Source organism: Carassius auratus, unplaced genomic scaffold (assembly GCF_003368295.1).
Source record: "Carassius auratus strain Wakin unplaced genomic scaffold, ASM336829v1 scaf_tig00216322, whole genome shotgun sequence".
NCBI lineage: Eukaryota > Metazoa > Chordata > Actinopteri > Cypriniformes > Cyprinidae > Carassius > Carassius auratus.
Genome location: NW_020528508.1, coordinates 37,426 through 58,475, shown reverse-complemented (window position 1 = coordinate 58,475; position 21,050 = coordinate 37,426). Strand labels below are relative to the sequence as shown.

Below are 21,050 nucleotides of genomic sequence, written 5' to 3'. Positions count from 1 at the left end.
ATCTACAGCATGCAACAAACTAAAAGCTTGTTTATGCCTTGTTTAAAACAAACTTTTTAGACAAACTTTTAAGATAGGTGTGATATTGTAGGGTTTATATATATATTAAATTCAGTTACATATTTCCAGTTTTATTTAAATGTGTTAAAATTTTTGTAATTTTGTTTTGTTTTTCTTAGTTTTTTTGTTGTTGTTGTAAATATGCCTATATTGGTTTTTAACTCATTTTTTATACTCATTTACTTTGTTTCAAGTAAATAAAAAAATAAAAAAACAATATTGTAGTTAATTGTAATAACCCTGGTTACTGCGTATCTTACTTAGGGTTGGGTATCGATTGGGTTTTATACGATACCAGTGCCATTTCAATACTTTTAAAACTGTACTGGTGTCTAAACGGTGTCTGATGATTCTTCGATAAAAAAAAAATAATAAAACATAAAGCCTAAAAAGAATAACATTAAAGAACATTAAAAAGATTTAAAATAAATTCATACATTCACTTGCTCCTTGGATGCTCACATTTCACAAGCTTCCTTTACTCTAAGGCTAATAAATGTATTTCAAGATCTGGGTCATTATTTAATAAAAAACCACACATAATGTTTCTACTTTATCTCTGTCAATGATAATTAGTTAAAATGAGTGCTGTCTGTCACTGCCTTTAATCAGTTGATGCAGTGAATGACTGTATGGTCATTCTTTATAAAGGAGCAACAATGTCGTTTGTAAAGTACAGTCTTAGGCACATTAGTATTTTCACCCCAAAAAAGGGTTTTAAGCCAGCTATTTATATATTTTGCTGTAGTATGTCAGTAGGAAATATCAGTTTACATTTCCAAACATTCATTTTGCCATTAATTTTAATAATAATCTAGTGAATGCATAAGCAGTCTGACAACAGAACAGACTGCCTAAGACTAAGACTTTTGTACAGTAGTGTATATATAAAGTACGCATAATTAGATCAAGTATATTTAAATGAGTATAATTAAAGTATGTTCATATGTGTTAAGGGCTATATTGTCGCTGGAGGAAACAGCTGTGGTGTGTACAGTTTATGGAGCTAGATGCTACAGCCCCGCTAAAAAAAGTCTAGCGACACCCCTGCTTCTTGTGTACATTTCGGAGAACAAGGACACACATTTCAGTCGATCGCTCAGGCTTTTAAGAGGCACTGAAATGAGGCACGAAATCTGCGTTCTTATTCGGTTCGGTGCATACCAGTTCATATTGGCACCAGGTTTCGGTACCCAACCCTAAACTTACCTGGTAACCTGTTACTCCAAAATCTTAGGAAAAACAAACAAATATTTTTATTTATTCAAGCCCACATAATAATAATAATACCCTATCATTTTATGAACATATTTTACTGTAAGTCATGCTGATCAGAAATCTCTGGTTCATTCTTACTGAAGCTTCTGTAAAACGTGTCTCAGTTAGCAACAGTAACTGAGGGAGGTGGAGCCTAGTGAAGGGTCATTTCAGGTAAAACATTTTTCAGAGGAATGCGGAAAGTTTAAATGGTCTTGGAGTGAATTTAGTTGTATCACACAGTGTTTACTTTTGTGTTTTGTTTAGTTCCTGAAGTCTTGCTGAGTCTGAGTCTGAGAAGTCTGAGAATGGCAAAGGGAAGAGGCGCAGGGAGCAGGGGTTTTTGGGGTTAGGGGTGAACGACACACACATACACACACTCTCACATACAGTCAGATATTACCGGACACAATCGGCACACTCAGCTCTTTCTGCCCTCAATGTGGTCATTGTGTCTCCAATAAAAAGGGAAGGAGTCTTCACTCCACCAAACATTCACACACTAACACGCTACACGCAAAAGATTTTTGCACATCCGCACACACGTTGTCTCCCTTAAAACCCATCTAGTTTTTGGAGAAATCCCTCTCACCACACTTTTGCTCATATTACAGTGTTGTCAGGCCTGGTTTCATTTTGATTTGTGACACTATTAAAAGGAAACCTCACTATGTTCATTGTATTTGTGTTCTTCGCTCTATGGTTTTGTGGATATGTCTGCATAAAGACTGCATATCGTGGCCAGTGAGAGTCCGTTCATGGAAGTACTTCTGGTGGGTTGGGTTATTTACAGCATCTCATCTGAACCTCAAAATAAGACTGTTGCACATGACTGAAGTTAAAGTAGTGCAGATGGATTTGGTATGTGCTAGTGTTGTATGTCCATGATACAGACTCTATGGTGTGTGTGTGTGTGTGTGTGTGTGTGTGAGCTCATACTCAGGCTTCAGTAATGAGGGCCTTTGTTAAACCCACGGAACAGCTATTTCTGCCAGTGGCTGGAAAACAAGCACAGTCCAGATTCCACATCCTAGATTGGGAATTTTTCCACCCCTGCTCCCTTCTAGTGTTGGAAAGAAAGAGTAGACAACATCAGAGAATTAAAAGGAGGATTCACTTGATTTAAGACAAAGATAATTAATTATAGGTTGGTTCATGTGTGTGTGTATTGTAATGAATGTTGAAGAAATTAAAAAAATGTGATTAACTGATGACAAAGAAGAAAAGTGGACTTCATATGAAGTCTGAAGAGATTGATGGCTGAGATAAAGATTTTTTGTGCACAAAGATAAGGAAACACAATTAATGAGAATAGAGAGCAGCATGCTGGTAAGTTCAAACAGGGGACCTACTTCTTAAAGGGATAGTACACCCAAAAATGAAAATTCTGTCATTACTCACCCACCCCCATGTTGTTCCAAACCCATAAGACCTTTGTTCATCTTCAGAACACAAACTGAGATATTTTTGAAGGAATCTGAGATCTATCTGACCTTGCATAGACAGCAAAGCAACTGACACGTGCATTGTTATTTTTGTTTCCTTGGCACACAAAATGTAGTCTATAGCTTCATAACATTAAGGTTGAACCACTGATGTCACATGGACTATTTTAACAACGTCTTTACTGACTTTCTGGGCCTTGAACATAGTAGTTGCTTTGCTCTCTATGCAGTACAATACAGTATCAAAAATATCTTTCTTTGTGTCTGAAGATCAACGAAGGTCTTACAGATTTGGAACGACATGAGGATTGTAATTAATGAGAGTAATTAATGACAGAATTTTCATTTTTTGGGCGAACTATCCTTTCTAAGCTTTTAGAAGCTTTCTAGAAACAAGAGGGTCTGTATTATACCTAGAGAAAGCAGTCTGTTAGCATTAACCTTCATCTCAACTCCCTCAGCTTGGTTTTAATGTCCAGTCATCGGAGCCGTAAAGTCATGTGACTAATCAAAGCAGGCCAATTACATCATAGCAACACTGATTGGCTGATGGAACAAGAACGCTTCTGGTTTCTCTAATTTTGAAAAAGATGATAAATGATGATTCATTAGCCTACTGTTTGTAAAATTTGATTAAGCTTATTATTTATGTTATTGACAGCTGTTTGGACAAAATCTGATCAAAATACTTTTGAACTAGAGCCTAGAGCTAACTGGACTATGATAACACGCCAAACTTGGTTTAGAAAGTCTCTTGTTTAGCAGTGTTTGTGTTCTGCTGCCTCCTAGTGGTGTTGACAGATGTTGTTGAGGTGGTTTACTGGTTGACAGATTCTCCTTAGTCACTGAAATACCACTGCAACGTGCTGCCAAGTTGTGTTTTTGAAGCGATCATGTTACCGCCACAGGAGAAGAAAGACCCGACGTATAACTGCAAGCACATGCTTTTGGAAACAGAGGGCTTTTTAAAGAAATTCTTGAAGGTGCCACTCAATCTCACACATGGCTAATATGTGCTTATATATGAGGCCTTTGGGAAAAGAAGGACTTTGACAGGTGATGGATATTCTAATGTATTGGTTTTAAGCAGTTAACCACTCCAAAGAGGTTGTTATAAAATCATACCTGCGACAACCAACTACTTCCCACGAGAAACACATAACACGGAGCACTATGCGCTTTAGCAAGAACTGAAACCATGTGCTAATACAAAAAGCACTTGTACATCTCAGTTCCACATTGAACACTTATTTCATGGAGGGCTACGAGTCAGGTACAAAATGCTGTATGATTTATTAATTCTTTCTCTTTCTTTTTCTTCTCTTATCTCTCATCATTTTTCACTTTGTCACATATTACATGCTTTAACATGATGAGTGGGTACAGATATAGCTTCTGCTTACAGTAACACTCGATTACTCCTCCTCTCTTTAAGAGCATCTAAATCTCATTAGGTTTTGCCGTGTTTGGAAACTCAGTTGTTTACTTTTCATTGCACACATGTCAGAGAGGAAGAGTCTCCTGTGTTTTGGTGTATTATGATATTTAAATATCTTGCAATTAACTGTGCAACACCATTTTGCTTTTCCTCTAACCTTTCCCTCCTTCCTTGTTGTTCTTTTTGGTTTCCCTTCTTTCAATCTTACTCCTTTTTTCCAATATAATGTTCTATTATTCTTGTTTTCCGTCCTTCTTTCCTCCCCCTCTTCCTATCCTTTGCTCCGTTCCACTCCTCCCACAGATGAGCCGACCAGTCCAAGTGCAGATCTGCGGGCTCGTCATGTCCCCGCCTCCTCCGTCGTGTCCAGTGGCGGTATAAACTCCGCCCCTCCTGTGGCCACAAGCCCCGCCTCCCCAACCTTCACCTTTCCCCTCAACCGCCTTTTCTTCCAAGACTGCAGTGAGTGATGCAGAGAAAGAGAAACACTTTTACTACTAAATTATCAAATCACTGCGTACATGAAAACATCGCAAAATTATGTAAACATTCAGAAGCTGCATGTGATCGCTGGAAAGCTTCTCTTACTGCATGCGTACTCATTCAGCACAAATAAGTCAAATAAATAAATGTGCATGTACTGCGTATGCTCACATGATCGTTCGGTAATGCTCGTGCACCATCTTTGGACTTCACTGAGACTGCGATGAAGATGACCACCTTCTCACTTCCTCCTAATCTCAAATGACTTCCTGTATCCTTACCAACTCCACACTAACTGTCCTTCTTCAGCTCTGTCTCTTCTTTTCCTGTGTAACAGTTTTTTTGTCATCTTCATGGTTTGTAATGAATGGCTGTCTCTCTTTTTCTGTCTTTTATAAGCAGGCGATCCCAAGTCTAATCGTCGCTCTTCTTACCTGCTGGCCATCACCACTGAGCGCTCCAAGTCATGTGATGAGGGCCTTAATGCATATAGAGAAGAGGGGCGGATCTTCTCGTGAGTTTTGGGACTTTACTACTAGTACTGAACACCGTTCACACCTCAGTGAGGATGTGTGAGTTGAATTTATGTTTAAATGTATTCTCACTGTGCTGCTTCAACAGGAGGATTCCAAAAAGAGTTAAGAGCTTCTTTACTGAAGGGGTGAGTGTAATTTCCAAAATTACCGTAGAAACTTGATCATACACTCCAAAACACGGTATTGTTTTGAATCAACATTAGTCAACGTAATCTGTTATATTTCTGTGTATAGATCAGATGTGGGATGCTGATTGGTCAATATTGGTTTTATTCTAGTATTGTTGTTACTTTTTTATGATTTGACAGTTTTTCATTATTATTATAAAGCCTTTTACTAGAGGCTCGAGATGCAAATAAGCATATGCTATATTCTCTATGTACAATGCATATTTTTCAGCTGCTTCTGGCTGTAATCGTTTATATACCATTATAGTTTTACATATATATATATATATATATATATATATATATATATATATATATATATATGTAAAGGCAACATCAAAGTTTTCCAGCTAATATGTATATTATTATTGCTTTATTTCACTTAACAAAAACTGTTTTTAATATTTATTTTATTTAATAGTTAGTTTTGACTTCTCCATCATCTGTTTTTTATTTCGATTGAATATGCATGTTTAAAAAAATTGTTTATCAGCTTTAAATGTTCTCTTCCTGTATTCTGGTTCTTTATTCACTGTAGTTCCACGTCAGTGTCACAGTTGTGTATTTCTCTGTCCCGTGTCATGGTTTAGTCTCTGGACAGTCTGGCTGCTGCGGAAGAAGCTCGCTCTAAACGACACTCTACCTCGGAGCTGGGCACCATCAGCTACAGTGACGTGAAGCGAGAAGGCTGGCTCCACTTTAAACAGATCCACACGGAGAGGGGCAAGGTAAGCCAAACAGACAGCGAGGGTTCATTTATAATCTGGGGGAGCGGTTGTTAGTGGTTAAGATAAAGATGTGGGCTTGTAACTGGAAGGTTTTAGGTTCAGACTCGCCATACAAGTTGCTTTGGATAAAAGTGCCAGTTAACAAACCACCGTAATTAGTCACCTGTATGATCTGATGGATGAGATTTGTCTTTTCTCTCTCTCTTGCAGAAGGTGGGTAGTGCCATCTGGCCTTGGAGGCGGGTGTTCTCCGTGCTTCGGTCCCATTCTCTGTTCCTCTACAAAGACAAGCGAGAGGCAGTGCTCAAAGGGGCGGTGCTGGGAGGCGGAGCCGAAGAGGAGCAGCCAATCAGCATCCGGGGCTGCCTTGTGGACATTGCATACAGCGAAACGAAGCGCAAACACGCGCTGAGGTTGACCACACAGGACTTCTGTGAATACCTGCTACAGGCGGAGGACAGAGATGACATGCTGGAGTGGATCAGGGTCATCCGAGAAAACGGCAAGACTGACAACGAGGTGAGGGTGTGAGAATGATGGCAAATAGACTTCAATCGAAGGAATTTGCAAGACTAAATTTGTTGTTATGGGTTTGTCCAGATGAACGACAAAGGATTTTTGAGGTCGTCATTGCCTGTGCAGGAAGCAGTGCATGTTTACATGGTGTTTATTTTTGAGATCTGCTTCCTCTCTTACTGCTCTTTACTGTCAGCAGGCTTTGCTATCACAGGTGTGCTAATAAATGCAAATATGGCCATAATATATGATCTTTTATTTATCTATCTAAACACACACACACACACACACACACACACACACACACATATATATATATATATATATATATATATATATGGACATGCTAAAATAAAAGCTAACATACTGGAAAAACGAAATAAAACAATTTAATTTAATTTATGAATTTTTATGAATATGCTAAAACAAAACCCAACATGCTTGGGAAATATTTTAGTAAAAATGTACATTTTATTTTGTTTTCAATTTTTTATTTATCTATAACATACATGTGGAAAACCGTTTTTTGGTTTAAGAAATTTGAAAATGTTGAAAATCTTTTATTTTTTCCATTTTATTTTTTTGTTTTCCAATTAAGGTTTTTGTGAAAATAAAATAATTTACAGTTTGTTGTAGTTCTCATTACTGCTAGCACAGCTTGTCAGTTAATTTCTTCAAAAACTTGAAGAATGTGGTTGGCATTGCCCAAAATGTCTAAATTAAACTTAAATGTTCTTTATTCATATTTGTCTGTAGGAATTGGGTTTCTCACGACAAGCTCTCATCAATAAGAAACTGAATGACTACAGAAAGCAAAGGTGAGATTGGGGATCATTGTAGCATTTTTAACACATTTCACTGTTTAGAATTTAAAACAATCATCCTCCTCTTGGTTCCCTTTTGTAGTCCAACAGGTAATAAACCAGACTCCTCACCCAGAGTGCATCGAATGACATTTCTGCTCAGTAAGCAAGACAACAGCGCACCTCCACGTTCCCCAAAACACGAGGCCAAAGATGAAAGCAGCCCCCCTAAATCTCCTTGGGGCATAAATATAATGAAGAAGGCTAAAAAAGCAAGTCCTAAAGCATTTGGTGTACGTCTAGAGGACTGCCAGCCTGCTACAAACAACAAGGTGTGTCCTTTTTGTAGTGTGCTGAATGTGTTACTTCTGCTACCTGTTATGTTTAGTTTAGTATGTTTACATGTGTATTGTTTGTGTAGTGCATTCCCCTGATTGTGGAGATCTGCTGTGGGTTGGTGGAGGAGATGGGTCTGGAGTATACAGGGATCTACAGAGTGCCAGGAAACAACGCAGTAGTGTCCAGCCTGCAGGAGCATCTCAACAAAGGAGGAGACATCAACATCGCTGAGGAGGTGAGCTGTCTACACACACACACACACACAATCTCTGTCAGAGACGCTGTCATTGTTAAATTGCCACTGGCTCTATGAGGCTAAATCAACATACTGGTTATATTCACTTCCCATGTTGAAGAGGATGCTTCCTCATACTGGGGACTCAGTGATAATTAGGTTCAACAACAACAACAACTGCTTTCACTTGTCACTCCTGTACAGAAATGGCAAGACCTGAATGTTGTCAGCAGCCTGCTGAAGTCCTTCTTCCGTAAACTCCCAGAGCCCCTCTTCACAGATGGTGAGATTATGAGCATGTCAACTGTGATTTAGTGCTATTATATCTGCATAAAACTGTAAATACTGTGGAATCCTGAAGAAATATATTTTGAGAGGTATGAAGTATGTCATTTGGTGACATTTTATCCTTCTGTTTCTCATTATCCTCTTGAAGACAAATACAATGACTTTATTGAGGCCAATCGGATGGAGAATGCCAGTGATAGGCTAAAGACAATGAAGAAACTGGTATGAATTTGTTTTCAACATGTTTCTTTAAAAGCCACTTTCCGCTGTTTACACTACCTTTCAAACGTTTCGGATCTATAAGATTTCTTTTATGTTCACCAAGGCCTGCATTTATTTCATCAAAATATTTTATAAAGCATGCATGTTTTCATTTAGGACTTTGCAATCAATCAAAAGTTCAAAAGAACAGCATTTACATAGAAATATTAAATATAAATATTTTATTTTGCTTTAATGTCACAAAAAAAAAATACAGACCACAAACTTCTGAATGGTAGTGTTTAGCATTTATTTTATATTTTCTTTACTTTGCTTTTATATTGACTTTTCCTTTTGTCTCTCTGTCTTCCTGCAGATACGTGATTTACCAGATTATTACTTCCACACTCTAAAATTCCTAATCGGACACCTAAAGACTGTGGCAGACCACTGTGATAAGAACAAAGTAATATATTTAAAATACATTTATTTCATACTAAGTATAGTTCAGATCTATTAACATATTTACTGACATATCGCTTGAGACTTACTGATATAGAAATTATATTTAAGCTTTATTTGGAGTACAGCTTGTGCATAGCGCACATTTCTTAATATTAAGCCTGAAATGTGTTTCAATGTCACCGATTATTTTTGAATAATATATTTTTGAATAATATATAACATATTTAAATGCAAGATATTTAAAGTGTACCTCAAGTATACTTGCAGTAGTTCCACTTTAGCACAATCAAACATACGTCAGTATATCTTTAGTTGGACTTCGGCACTGCTTCCGCAAAATTAAAGTGCATTAAGCACAAAATTAGTTGTTCTAATTTCTTAATAATAATTAAATAACCAGTTTAGTATACAATAAGTACAATTGCATGGTATTTTTATTAAGCACATGAATAAGTGAATGTATTTGTAGTATACTTAGCATGAAATAAATGTACAGTATTTCAAATCAATTTTAATGTATTTATTTTCCACTAGGAGTGATTTTGATATTTCATTATTTTAAATCACAGTATATTTTTACCTTTGACAAATGCAAAGCATAATCAGACACAGGTGTTGTTTTCTATATATTCATTTGGATTTGTGTTGAGTTTAAAAAACAGCTGGATCCTGTCAGATCTTTGCAAATAGTCTAGAGATTTGAATAAGTAATTATTTCAAATTTAGTAAAGTCTGAATTTGGCATTTTTCACGTTAAAAAAGGCAGCCGAGTTGCTCGTGTAACCTGTTGAATACAGTAGCATGCTGGTTCATGTTAGCTGTAGGATGTTTTACTGAGCGCTTGTGTATGTGCAGATGGAGCCGCGTAATTTGGCGCTGGTGTTTGGCCCCACTCTCGTCCGGAACTCAGAGGACAACATGACAGACATGGTCACCCACATGCCTGACCGCTACAAGATTGTGGAGACACTCATTCAGCATGTGAGGCACACAGCTGACAAAAAATGACAGCTAGTCTTCATTTGAATTGTCATTTTAAATCATGATTGTCTTGCTCTCTTACACAGCATGCCTGGTTTTTCTGTGAAGAACACGAAAAAGATGAAAAGGTTTGTTTGTTTTTGTTTACTACTATTGAGATTCATATATGACTACATAACTAAGCATTTAAAATGTACATTTTTTTCATGGCTAAATATTTCCATCGCCCCTCAGACACCAGTGGACACAGAGGACGTTCAACCCGCCCCAAACATAGATCACCTCCTCTCTAATATTGGTCGGACGCTCGGGGAGGCATCCGGTGAGAGTGCTTAACCCGTTACAGCCAACAATAGTCAGCTTAAATAACAGCCAGTTATAGTTGACAGTAGTCTCCTTTAGATGACTAGGTCATATTCCACCTCTGATGACTAACACTAGAAAACACACTTTCATCTGCATGTGGATGGACAGGTCTGTCTGTTGAGCATGTGACAGTAGTAGACAGCAGCAGGTCCAACATATTTCTGTATTCCTGCATGCTGAAGGTTCTTTACTTCTCTGGGTTTTGGTTTCTTTTTTAAACAATCTCTTTCATTATATTCATGTTCTGCTGTCTTTCTCTGTACATTTCTGCATCCCTCTCTTAGCTGAGCCTGTGGAACAAGCACTGCGGTAGGATGGGTTTCCCCTGCCATGCACTCTTTGTGTGTGTGTGTGTGTGTGTGTGTGTTTGTGTGTTTAATGGCTACTGTATATGTACAAGTGATGGCGGTATTTATGGCCCTGTTTACATCTGCTGTTAATACAAAGTGCCAAATAAAGCTGTCAACAGGATACTTTTTATCCTCTCATTCTGACAGAATAGCTCAGGTGTATTTAATATTTTGTCATTTTAGAGTATAATAACGTAGATCATAATGACATTTCTAGCTAGAATATTATAGTTTACATTTCAGTCCTGACTAAATAAGTAGGTTCTGCTTAGTATAGACCATATTCTGTATCGTTCAAACTGGAAAAAAAGATTTTTTTGAATGTTTTTGAACAAGGTTTCATGTGGCTGCAGTTATTGGATGAAAAATACAGTAAAATACTGTAAAAAATATTAAGAGCTATAATAATAATTTCTATTTGAATATATTTTAAAATTCTGTGATCAAAGCTGTATTTTAAGCATCATCACTCCAGTCTTCAGTGTCACATAATCCTTCAGAAATCATTCTAATATACTGATTTGTTGCTCAAGAAACATTTCTTATTTTTATCAGTGCTGAAAACTATTTTTGCTGAGAACTGTTTTTGCAGACTTTTTCATGCAAATGTAATATTATGTCCTCTCCTTTAATACTATTGAATGGTAGTGATATGTAGGTGAATTTAATGCAAAATAATTTGTACAAATATGTGCACTTAATATTAAGTGATGCACAAACCAGTTAAACGGGTCCTGTGTGCAGTGGCAAACTGTGTTTGTTTCATCTTTCTCCCCCTCTGACAATTACCGTTTCTGCCCAGGCTTTTCCATAGCATCTTTCGTGGGTCATGTCATCAGTGTGCGCTTTATCTTTTACTGCTGCATATATGGGCTCCTTCAGTTCTTCTTCTAAGACCCTGTTCACATTGGAACATTAACTGACAATCAGTGGCTGGTTGTTTATTGCACAGATGCTGTTTATACGGGATCTTGTGTGAACACTGTCTCACAATCACTGTTTATGGGGGTAATGCTCAATGACTGACACAGAGGCTACTCTAGGTCTTGTTTATTAATGTATTAAGTTAACTTACTGACAATCACACCGTTGATCCTCCTCTGTGCCTCTCATTAATACAGCATATATTTAACATGGTGCCAAAATATTTGTTAATTTCACTAACTTCCTCTTCAAATCTCTCTCCCTATCTCTGTTTTTAACCGGCCAGACTCAACCAACAGTGATTCTGCAAAACCTAAGGTCAGTATTGACCGAAAACTATTTATATGTTTGTTGTGTTTTAAAGGTTGATGAGAATACTGTATTTTTTGCTCACTTTTACTAGTAATGAAATAAGTATTGTTATTGTTTTATTTCGCTCTCTTTATTTTTGTATTAATTGTTACTTTTTTTATTTTTTATATTGTCATTCTAATGGTATCTTTCTTTTTTTTTTGTAATATAAATATATTTTTTATCTTATTTCATACATATTTAATAATAAATTGTATTTCATTATAATGAACATTCGTATATTTGTTTTAATAAAACATTTTTTTTTTGTAATATTTGATACTTAGGGGACATGGGGATCAAAACGTGACTTTACTGCCAAGGATATCCTGACGTTATCGATTATGTCGGCTGTGACACGCAAACGCCGGAAGCGGCCCAACGGCCGTCTCCTCGGGAGCAGCACAGACGACGATTCCGAGCATGAACCCGTTAAATCCTGCATCAACGAAAAAGATGACTTGCAAGAGATGGGGCAGGTTGCATCCTTCTGTGCCCCTCGAGCGGAGGCAGAAGAGGATGAAGAAGAAGAAGAAGAGGAGGAGGAGGAGTGTGAGAGCCAGAAGGCACAGGAGCAGACGGAAGTAGTAGTTCCCAGCACTGAGGAAGTAGCCCCAGTGGTGTTGCTGAGAGAGGAAGAAGAGCAAAGGTCTGAAGTGAAAGGTCGCAGCTGGCGAGGAGATGATGCACGGTCTATTGTGTCAGGCTACTCTACTCTGTCTACTCTGGGGCGGAGCTTAGCATCAGAGGGGCGGGGTGAAGATGCAGACGATGAGCATAGCGAACTGGTGAGTGAAACCGATAATGAAAGTGGATTCGCTTCGCGCTCCCTCACCCAAGAGAGGCCAGAAAAACCAAGCCGTTCAATCCAGAACTCGCACACCTCACACGAACCAACCGCACCACGCAGTTTCCTCTATGCCCACTGTAAATCGCAGACGCCTCTTGCCGCCTCTGGCTCCACCCTCGCTCCGCCTCCTCCTTCCTGCACAACCTGTCCTGATGATAGCGCAGCACGTTCATCTACTGCCTCATCCTCCTCTTATTCATCATCCGCCTCCCAGCGCCTCCACAGCCGCCCCTCTTTTAACTCCCACCGCCTCATACAGTGCGACACACTCGCACGGCGAAGACTCAAGGCAGACAAATCCAAAGCGCCCTCGGTGGACCATTCCGAACTGTCCAGCTCCTCCACCACAGAGGGAGAACGGCGGTCAGGTGCGAATCAAATCCCAGATTCCTCTACGTCTCCTTCCCCCAAAGCCAAATCCTCCTCTAAAGGGGTTAACGTGCGAAATGAGTTCACGCCAACATCCACAGCCGGTCTAGGAAGTAAGAGCTGCTTGTTGTCCACCGGGCAGGGTTCCCTGGTAGATCAGGTCAGGGCTCGTTTAATGGGCTCTGCGGATGATCTACGCATCGTCGGCCTGAGGAAGCAGCTCTCGCCAGAGACGCGCCGAAAGAGACGTGCATGGAGGAGGCACACCGTGGTTGTCTCCCCTACAGACTGTTCAGTCAAAAAACCACCAGTGCTGCCCCCTAAACCGCTAGCTTCACCCTCCCCTGTTGAAAAGCAGGACATTGGAGAGTCCCACCCAGAGTGCTCAGAGACTGAAGCCCTTACTGCACGGCGGGCCCTGCCTACCTCGCGCTTTCGTGATTTCTTGTAGCAGTGATGGTGTGTACAGGCTAGTGAACCAAGAGAGCTGGATTTGGGTTTTGTTGTAGCTGCGTCCTCAGTCTGTTCACACCGCTCACACTGACAGCGATTACGTGGTGGCCAAGTACTGTTGACTACTAGGTGTTCAAACTCACTATAGTCAAAGACTTTAGAATAACCAAGACATGAGCATGGTGAAAGTTTTTTGAGAATTTGATGTTTTCCCATTCAAAGATTTAGGAGCTGCACTTGCATGCCCAAGAGGCATTTCAAAGATGGCCACCGAGTGACATGGCTTGCCTTAAATGGACTTCTCTGTAGTTTCCAACTGTGTCTAGTTGTGTCTAGTACTGTGTCAAAATTGGATTGAGAATGATTTCAAATTCTAGTTCAGTTTTGGAATTTGAACAGAATTTAAATTGAGGTTAAAATTAACTGAAATTTTTATAAAACTGCAACATGGGCATTTTCATACCTGTAGTGTTTGCTTTGTTACGGAACAGGGATTTAAATTGTTACAAAACCCCCTTTTACACATGAAATCATGCATGAACTGGATCTCTGCAAAAATACCGGTTAATTCTTTCCTGCAATTTACTGGTATGAGAAGTTGTAACATTGCCAGTAACTTGCCACAATGATGCTGTGTGTGAACGCAGAATGAAGATTACCGGTATGAGCATTTGTGAATTCAGAATAATGCAATGAAGTCATGTAATGCAATGAAGAGATGCTCTTTGGTTTTCAACTGTCATAAATATACCGCTCACCCACCGAAGTAAAACATTTCACATTATAAATTATGATACACCTCGGGTTGTTGGGTCATTAGGTCAGATCGCATTCTCACCAAAAGTGAACCACCTTGTTCAGGGCGTTCTCGGGCTGATTGTTTTGGTGCGGATCTGAATGCAGTTGCCATGTCTAAATGATCAGAAAATGTATCCGCTTCTGAAACAAATGGTCCAAGCAAGCCTGGTGTGAAAATGCCCCTTAGTGTCATTTGTAAAGACAATTGAAAGAGTTATCAAGACAAACATCTGCCTCATTTGATGCTTTCTTAATAAAATATTTGCTTCTTTATATACATTTTTGCCATTTTACAAATTAGGTTTAATTTTATTAAAAAAGGTGGAAAAACACTTAATTTCCCAGAACATTTCCCATTCAACATCTGTTGAAATTTCTTTGACATTTTCTTTGTTCTACCTTAATTCCTTGAAGTCCAATTCAAATTCCAAATCAAAATCTTTTAGGGTGTGACCAAATTTGATCGTATTGAATTTCCTTGAATTAAAAGGAAGCTGTAACTAAATTTTGCCCAGCCCTGGTCTATTTCCCTATTGTCGCTGCATCACATTGCTGTTCATCTGGATAAACATGGTCTCTTCTTTAAGCAGCTGAGCAAACAATGTTGCTTATGTTGCCTTCAAATCTTTTTCAATGAAAATGAATCCAGTCACTTTGTCACTGCAAATCGCTGTCGGTGTGAACAGCCCTTAAGGTTGGCGTGTCAATACAAAATAAAAACCCTCAGTTAAATCACATTTACATTACTTTTACTCCGATTTTCTTCACCTGCTAGGCAAAGGGGCTTTTCAGTGTTGCCAAAGTTACTGCCAAGACCCTCACAACTCACATGCCATGGAGTGCTTTTGTGTTTTAAAGACCCAGATGAACCAATTTTTTCAAATGTGCCGGTGCAGTATTGGTTAAACAGTGTTATATCAAACAGGAACAGTGTTGATAGTGACAGTTTTACTAGTTTTAACTTAGGCCATTGAGCAGCATTAGAGCAGGTGCATAATTCTACCAGTAACTCACTACATTAAGATCCATAAGAGGCAGTGTGGTGTGTTCTCCTTCCCACATGTTCATCTACTTTGAGTAACGGCTCATTGGTGAAATCACTTCATATGAGTGTGTATGTGTGTCTGAAATTGCCTGTGTATACATTATGTGGTTGAGTATTTTGTAACATTTGTACAAATCCTTTCTTAAGTTAACCTTGTAAATAAACATATACTATCTCCCACCCCCTTTATTTTAGTTTATATATGGTTTACAAAGTGCACTTAGGTGCACAGTCATTTCTTTCAAGATGTTACTTGAAAAGTTTTTCCTTAATATTTTTGTTTGTTTGTTTTATACACAGTATATATTATACGTATATTTTGTATGAATATAATAAGTACTTTTATTTGGAAATCTTGGGGTGTACCTGTTTTAACTCCACTAGACTGTTTTCCCTGTTAATGGCCTTTCTCTGTGACTTACAAATACTATGCAGAAATCCATTCACCTCAGTGCAAAGAACCGAGATCTAACCTGCAACGAGTGTCTGTCACAAGCTATAATAAATTCTTATTGCAGAGCATATTTCATTCGGGTTTTGTGCTTTTGTCTTGTGCATGCAGGCATTTTAGCACGGAGCAAGATTTCTGAGAAAAAGTATAGGAAAAAAAAAATATATATATATATATATATATATATATATGGGTCATTCTACAGAAATGTCCATTTTTCTGTCCCTAGCCTTTACAGAAATATTACACTTGAAAAACACATTAGGTTTACAATTTTTTTATATTTAAAAATGAAACAATATGTAATTTGAACAATTACACTTTCTTGAGCCATCAATGTGGCAATATTTGATTTTTATTAATTAATTAGAATTCCAAGCACCACAGAAGTGCTCGTCCCCACAGTCATGTACAGAGGGAAAATGCTTTATTTTGAGGTCAAAAACAGTGTTTTCTTCCATTTAAAATACAACCATGTGTCCATAACTATAAAATATATGATGTAAATTACATTAAAAAACAAAATGCTAAATAAATATTATAAAATATATAATGAAAGTAGTGGTCCCCTGGAGTTGTGTCACTGGTGTTACCGTTTAACAAAAAAGCTCTTATTGTGAAATAACAATCACGCTGATGACATCACTCGACTTTCTTCTTCCAATTTTCTGGAGATCTATGAAGAGAAGCCCATGGTAAGTCCACTGTCTCTTTTCAATTATCAGAAATCTTCTCATTTATCTCATGATTTCATATGAAGCTTTTAGTTGAAGTCACTGGTATGACCTCTTTTATTGTTTGGGCATTGTAAAAAACTAGAATACAAATGGATTAAACTACTTAATTTAGTGAGTACACCATGATTGACAACATGTGGTTTGATACCTTGCAGCAGCCATTTTGTAAAATGCAGTTTTCATGAAAATTGTCACTGGTGTTACTGTCACTGGTGTCACCTTCCTTATGGGTAACACCAGTGAAGATCAGTAACACCAGTGACTCCCTTTTATAGATAAACTTTGTTCAAAGCTATTCATTTAGTTATTTTGCATAAAATAGCACTAAAATTGTGATTCTAACTTTTCTTTGTCATTGTTAATCCTCCTTTGGTCAGGTATTTCTAAATTGAGGGTACAGCTAAACTGAGCGCAGCTGAGAAACAGCGACTATACAGAAAGTGTAGGGATGATGATCCTGAACACAGAGCAGAGTATTTGCAGAAAAGGAAACAGAGCTATGTCCGTGACATTGTCACACAAAAAAGAAAGAGAGTAAGTAATTTGAGTGAAAGGGAGAAGAGATATGAGCGAAAGGCATGGAGGGCCCGTCAGCAAAGATGCAGGCAAAGAGTCAGAGCAGAAGCATTGACCACCCCCCCCCCCCCCCCCCCCCCCCCATCATCACCAGATAGATCACCCAGCATTTCAAGGTACAAAACTGAACTGTTACAAATACAGAAATAAATGGTGAAAGAGATATAAAAGTGCATAGCATTCAGTACCTCCACATAAACACTCACACTCACTCACCAAACACACTCTCTCTCTCTCTCTCTCTCTCACACACACACACACACTCTCGCACACACACTCATACTCACTCTCACACACACACACACGTTTGTTTTTGTGTAAAGTGTGTTCATCCCATAGGCGTAATGGTTTTTATACTGTACAAACTGTATATTCTATCACCATTCACCAACCCTACCCCTAACCCTAACCCTCACAGGAAACTGTGTGCATTTTTCATTTCTCAAAAAATCTCATTCTGTATGATTTATAAGTGTTTTGAAAAATGGGGACATGGGTTATGTCCTCATAAGTCACCATCTCCTTGTAATACCTGTGTCATACCCATGTCATTATACAGAGTTGTGTCCTGATATTATACAGAAACAAGAGCACTCTCTCTCGCTCACTCTCACACACACACACTCTCTCTATCTCTCACACACACACTCAAGCTAGGGTTAAATGAGTGAGAACTTTTTTTCACGAAAATATTTTGCTTTACAGACAACTACAACGAGGGAGGAGACAACGTAGGAGAGATGCACAAAGGAAACAAAGGGAAATAGAGAAACTGAAAGACAAGATCATCGGTTAGAAACAAAGATATGAAATGGTGAAGAAATGAAGTTAAAATGTTAAGTTAAAATGTTGTCTATGATATTTTTCTAACTTTGATTTCAGTTCTTATGAAATGAGTCATTTGTATATGTTATGTATGTCACTGGTGATTTGTTGTGTCACTGGTGTTACTGTTTTTTTTTTCTTTCACATTAAATAAAATCTGTCATATGTGGCATAATGATCATTTTAAATTCATTGAATTCTGCTGCACTTAAGAGTTAAGCTTTAAATGATTGTATTATTGCTTGTTTAAAACCTTTTTTTCAAATATTTTCATTGTTATAGCAAATACATGGTTGTGCAATTGAACTAACATCATTCAGTCACACTTTTAACAAACCTGATTAAAATAAATAAAACATAATCACCGTATTACTTAGATCATCATTAATTTTCTGTACCTCTGACTGCATGTGCTGAAAAAAAAATTAAAAAATATTTCATAAACACCTTTAATATCGCTAAAGAAGTAAGGTAACACCAGTGACAAAAAAATGGTGTATGCGGTCTTTAAATACATGCACACAAAAAATAAAAAATCATTAAGCTGTAATTTATGTGTACTCATAAAGTCAAAGGGTAATCTAATAATGTGGTCTAAGTTTAAATGTTAGAAAAAGAAATCAATTTTAAGAGATCTTGCCATACCAAATGTGGACGTTTCTGTAGAATGACCCATATATATATACATACACACACACTCACACAGTTGTGTATATCCATATATTTTGGGGGACAAAGTTGTAACCCAAAGTTAACTAAACCTCACTTTTTTTTTTAGGGGCACATTAGAAGAATGTTATACAGTAAAAAAATAAATAAAAATAAAGATAGTCCAACATAGTCTGATGGCTGTCAACCAATCACAGTTTGTTTAGTTTAGTGTCACGTTTCGGGGCGTGGAAATGTCAGGGGGGCAGGGTTTCATATTTTATTGCATAGATGTCTATGTTTTATTGAAGCACCCCTGGGTGCCGCCATTGTCTAGCGGACACCCACCTGATATTAGCATAGCATTTAGCCAACGGTACGCGGGCATGATGATATGAGCATCTGAGGCTGAGACTATAAACAACTTGACACCTTTGTCACATAAGTAAAAAAAAGTGCTCCTAACAGCTATCTATTTTCGACTCTTGAAATATTTGGGATTTTTCAGATATTTTTTTCTTTTAAATGCATGCTTTTATCAGGCTCCTTAAATAGCAAAGAAAAAGTCAGTTACTGAATGGCTAATTTTCAAAAATGTCCAACGATATGAGCTGATAAAAAAAGTTTATTTGAAAGAAACCAAAACGACTAATGCTGTTTTCACTGTGTGTGTGTATATATATATATATGTAATATGGGAAAATAGCTTGGTTAAGAAAAGCTCAGAGCTTTAGCCTACAATTAACTCACATCTTCACAGGAGTACATACCTGTTGTTGACATGCAAATAAAAATAAATAATTAATTAATCTTTTTAGTATATATATATATATATATATATATATATATATATATATATATATATAATTTTCTTGTATTTGACTTTTATTTTTAATTCATTTATTTATTTCCCATAATTTCATTAATACTTCAGCAGATGGCAGCATTGAGTGATTTGTGAGCGCTTGATAAATCTCGCACTGCAGCTCAAATCATGTTTCTAAAACATTTGCTACTATGAATAAACCCAATAGGTGGAGTCCAGGGAGAAGTCTGTGAAAGTGCATGTTCTGCCTTCAGACAGCTTAATTTGTTTGGTTTGAAACACTTGATCTCCAAAACCTATATTTGCGACACCTGTTCAGCTAGGCGGACAAGTTAAAATAGACTAAAAATTTAAAGTAACGAACAAATTACACAATCAACTTCTCAGATAGATTTGCGGCAGAGTCGGTGACACAGTAAACGTGTCATCGAGTGTGTGAGTGAATGACTCGTGTTCATCTGCGGAATATCGGGTTACGCGCTGCGTTTTTAGACGCGTCAAGTGTTGCGACAGCCGTCACACCAGCATTCACATTCACATGCACTGAGCCAGACCTTTAAACGCGTTCTTCTGGAGAGTTTGTGTCTGTTGTTTATGCACATTTACCTCAAGACGGTTATAAGAAGTTCTGCCTGGAGCCGCAGGGACAGGGATCATGCTGGGGAGGAAGAAGAAGCCAGAGACAGTTCAGACTGAACCCAAAGCGCACGAGTCAAAAACCCACGACCCGCTTCGGAGGCTTGGTGAGATCATAATAGGCTACATTTAAGGACAAAAAATATCTACCATACCCAGAATGATACTTTAAGTATGCATGCTTTCTTTACTTTCACAGAAAGCAAACCTAATCTCAGCCACTTACTTGTTTTTAACCCTAGAAGTTCATTTTGTGAAAGGAGAAAATGAGCAGATTCAGTCATTCCACTTAATCAGTAGACCTTTATCTTTTGACAAATGCTCATTTTGCGTGACATGAATATTTTGAGATATCTAGTATAATAACCCTATGACTTTCTCTGTGATTTATTAACCCTTTGTGTTTAGGCAATTATTGACCGATTTTTGGTAAAAAAAAAAAAAAAAAAATACTCTAATGCACATTATTTTTGGATTTGGACATGGCTTTGTAATGTTTATACAATTATAATTAGATATAAAACCGTTAGATCTGGTTTGATTGCTTGCTCATCCCAAGAGTGTTAGATGACAGCAGTGTGACATTTCACTGTTTGTATTACTTTTGATATGTGAGCTGACACAGAGCAGGAGAAGTTGCTGTTGTTGTCGTTGTTGTTTTGGAAGTGTTTTAGATGCAGAATTCTTTTTTTTTTTTTTTTTTTTTTTTTTTTGCCAAAAACGTATTCTTTAAAGTTTAGAAAAATCCAACAACCTTTCCTAGATGTTTTGGGCACAAGAACAAGTTCTGTGTGAATAGCCTGGACTGGATGCTGTGACCGTGTACAATTCTTTGGTGTGTCTGGGATGGCCTGATATATTATTATTTCGTAATTTAGCATAACACGCACATATACACACTTC

The 21,050-nt window shown here is 37.7% G+C and overlaps 1 protein-coding gene and 1 pseudogene across 9 annotated transcripts in view; both read left to right on the top strand.

The window, feature by feature from the left end:
• Window positions 1-15,972, top strand: part of LOC113097506 (rho GTPase-activating protein 23-like) — a 63,742-nt gene extending 47,770 nt beyond the window's left edge. For 5 of the 9 annotated variants that reach the window (XM_026262727.1, XM_026262725.1, XM_026262719.1 and 2 more), the window contains 16 exons: window positions 4,504-4,662; window positions 5,083-5,197; window positions 5,305-5,344; window positions 5,977-6,114; window positions 6,325-6,633; window positions 7,387-7,448; window positions 7,537-7,765; window positions 7,855-8,007; window positions 8,212-8,290; window positions 8,444-8,517; window positions 8,873-8,962; window positions 9,817-9,942; window positions 10,029-10,070; window positions 10,177-10,264; window positions 11,869-11,900; window positions 12,221-15,972. In XM_026262727.1, the coding sequence (XP_026118512.1) occupies window positions 4,504-4,662; window positions 5,083-5,197; window positions 5,305-5,344; window positions 5,977-6,114; window positions 6,325-6,633; window positions 7,387-7,448; window positions 7,537-7,765; window positions 7,855-8,007; window positions 8,212-8,290; window positions 8,444-8,517; window positions 8,873-8,962; window positions 9,817-9,942; window positions 10,029-10,070; window positions 10,177-10,264; window positions 11,869-11,900; window positions 12,221-13,603 (3,119 nt within the window). In that variant the 3' untranslated portion in view covers window positions 13,604-15,972. The remainder of the gene's footprint in view (window positions 1-4,503; window positions 4,663-5,082; window positions 5,198-5,304; window positions 5,345-5,976; window positions 6,115-6,324; window positions 6,634-7,386; window positions 7,449-7,536; window positions 7,766-7,854; window positions 8,008-8,211; window positions 8,291-8,443; window positions 8,518-8,872; window positions 8,963-9,816; window positions 9,943-10,028; window positions 10,071-10,176; window positions 10,265-11,868; window positions 11,901-12,220) is intronic. The other 4 variants (XM_026262720.1, XM_026262722.1, XM_026262723.1 and 1 more) reach the window with 3 other exon arrangements.
• A 3,884-nt stretch (window positions 15,973-19,856) lies between these two features.
• Window positions 19,857-21,050, top strand: part of LOC113097505 (1-phosphatidylinositol 4,5-bisphosphate phosphodiesterase delta-3-A-like) — a 36,434-nt pseudogene continuing 35,240 nt past the window's right edge.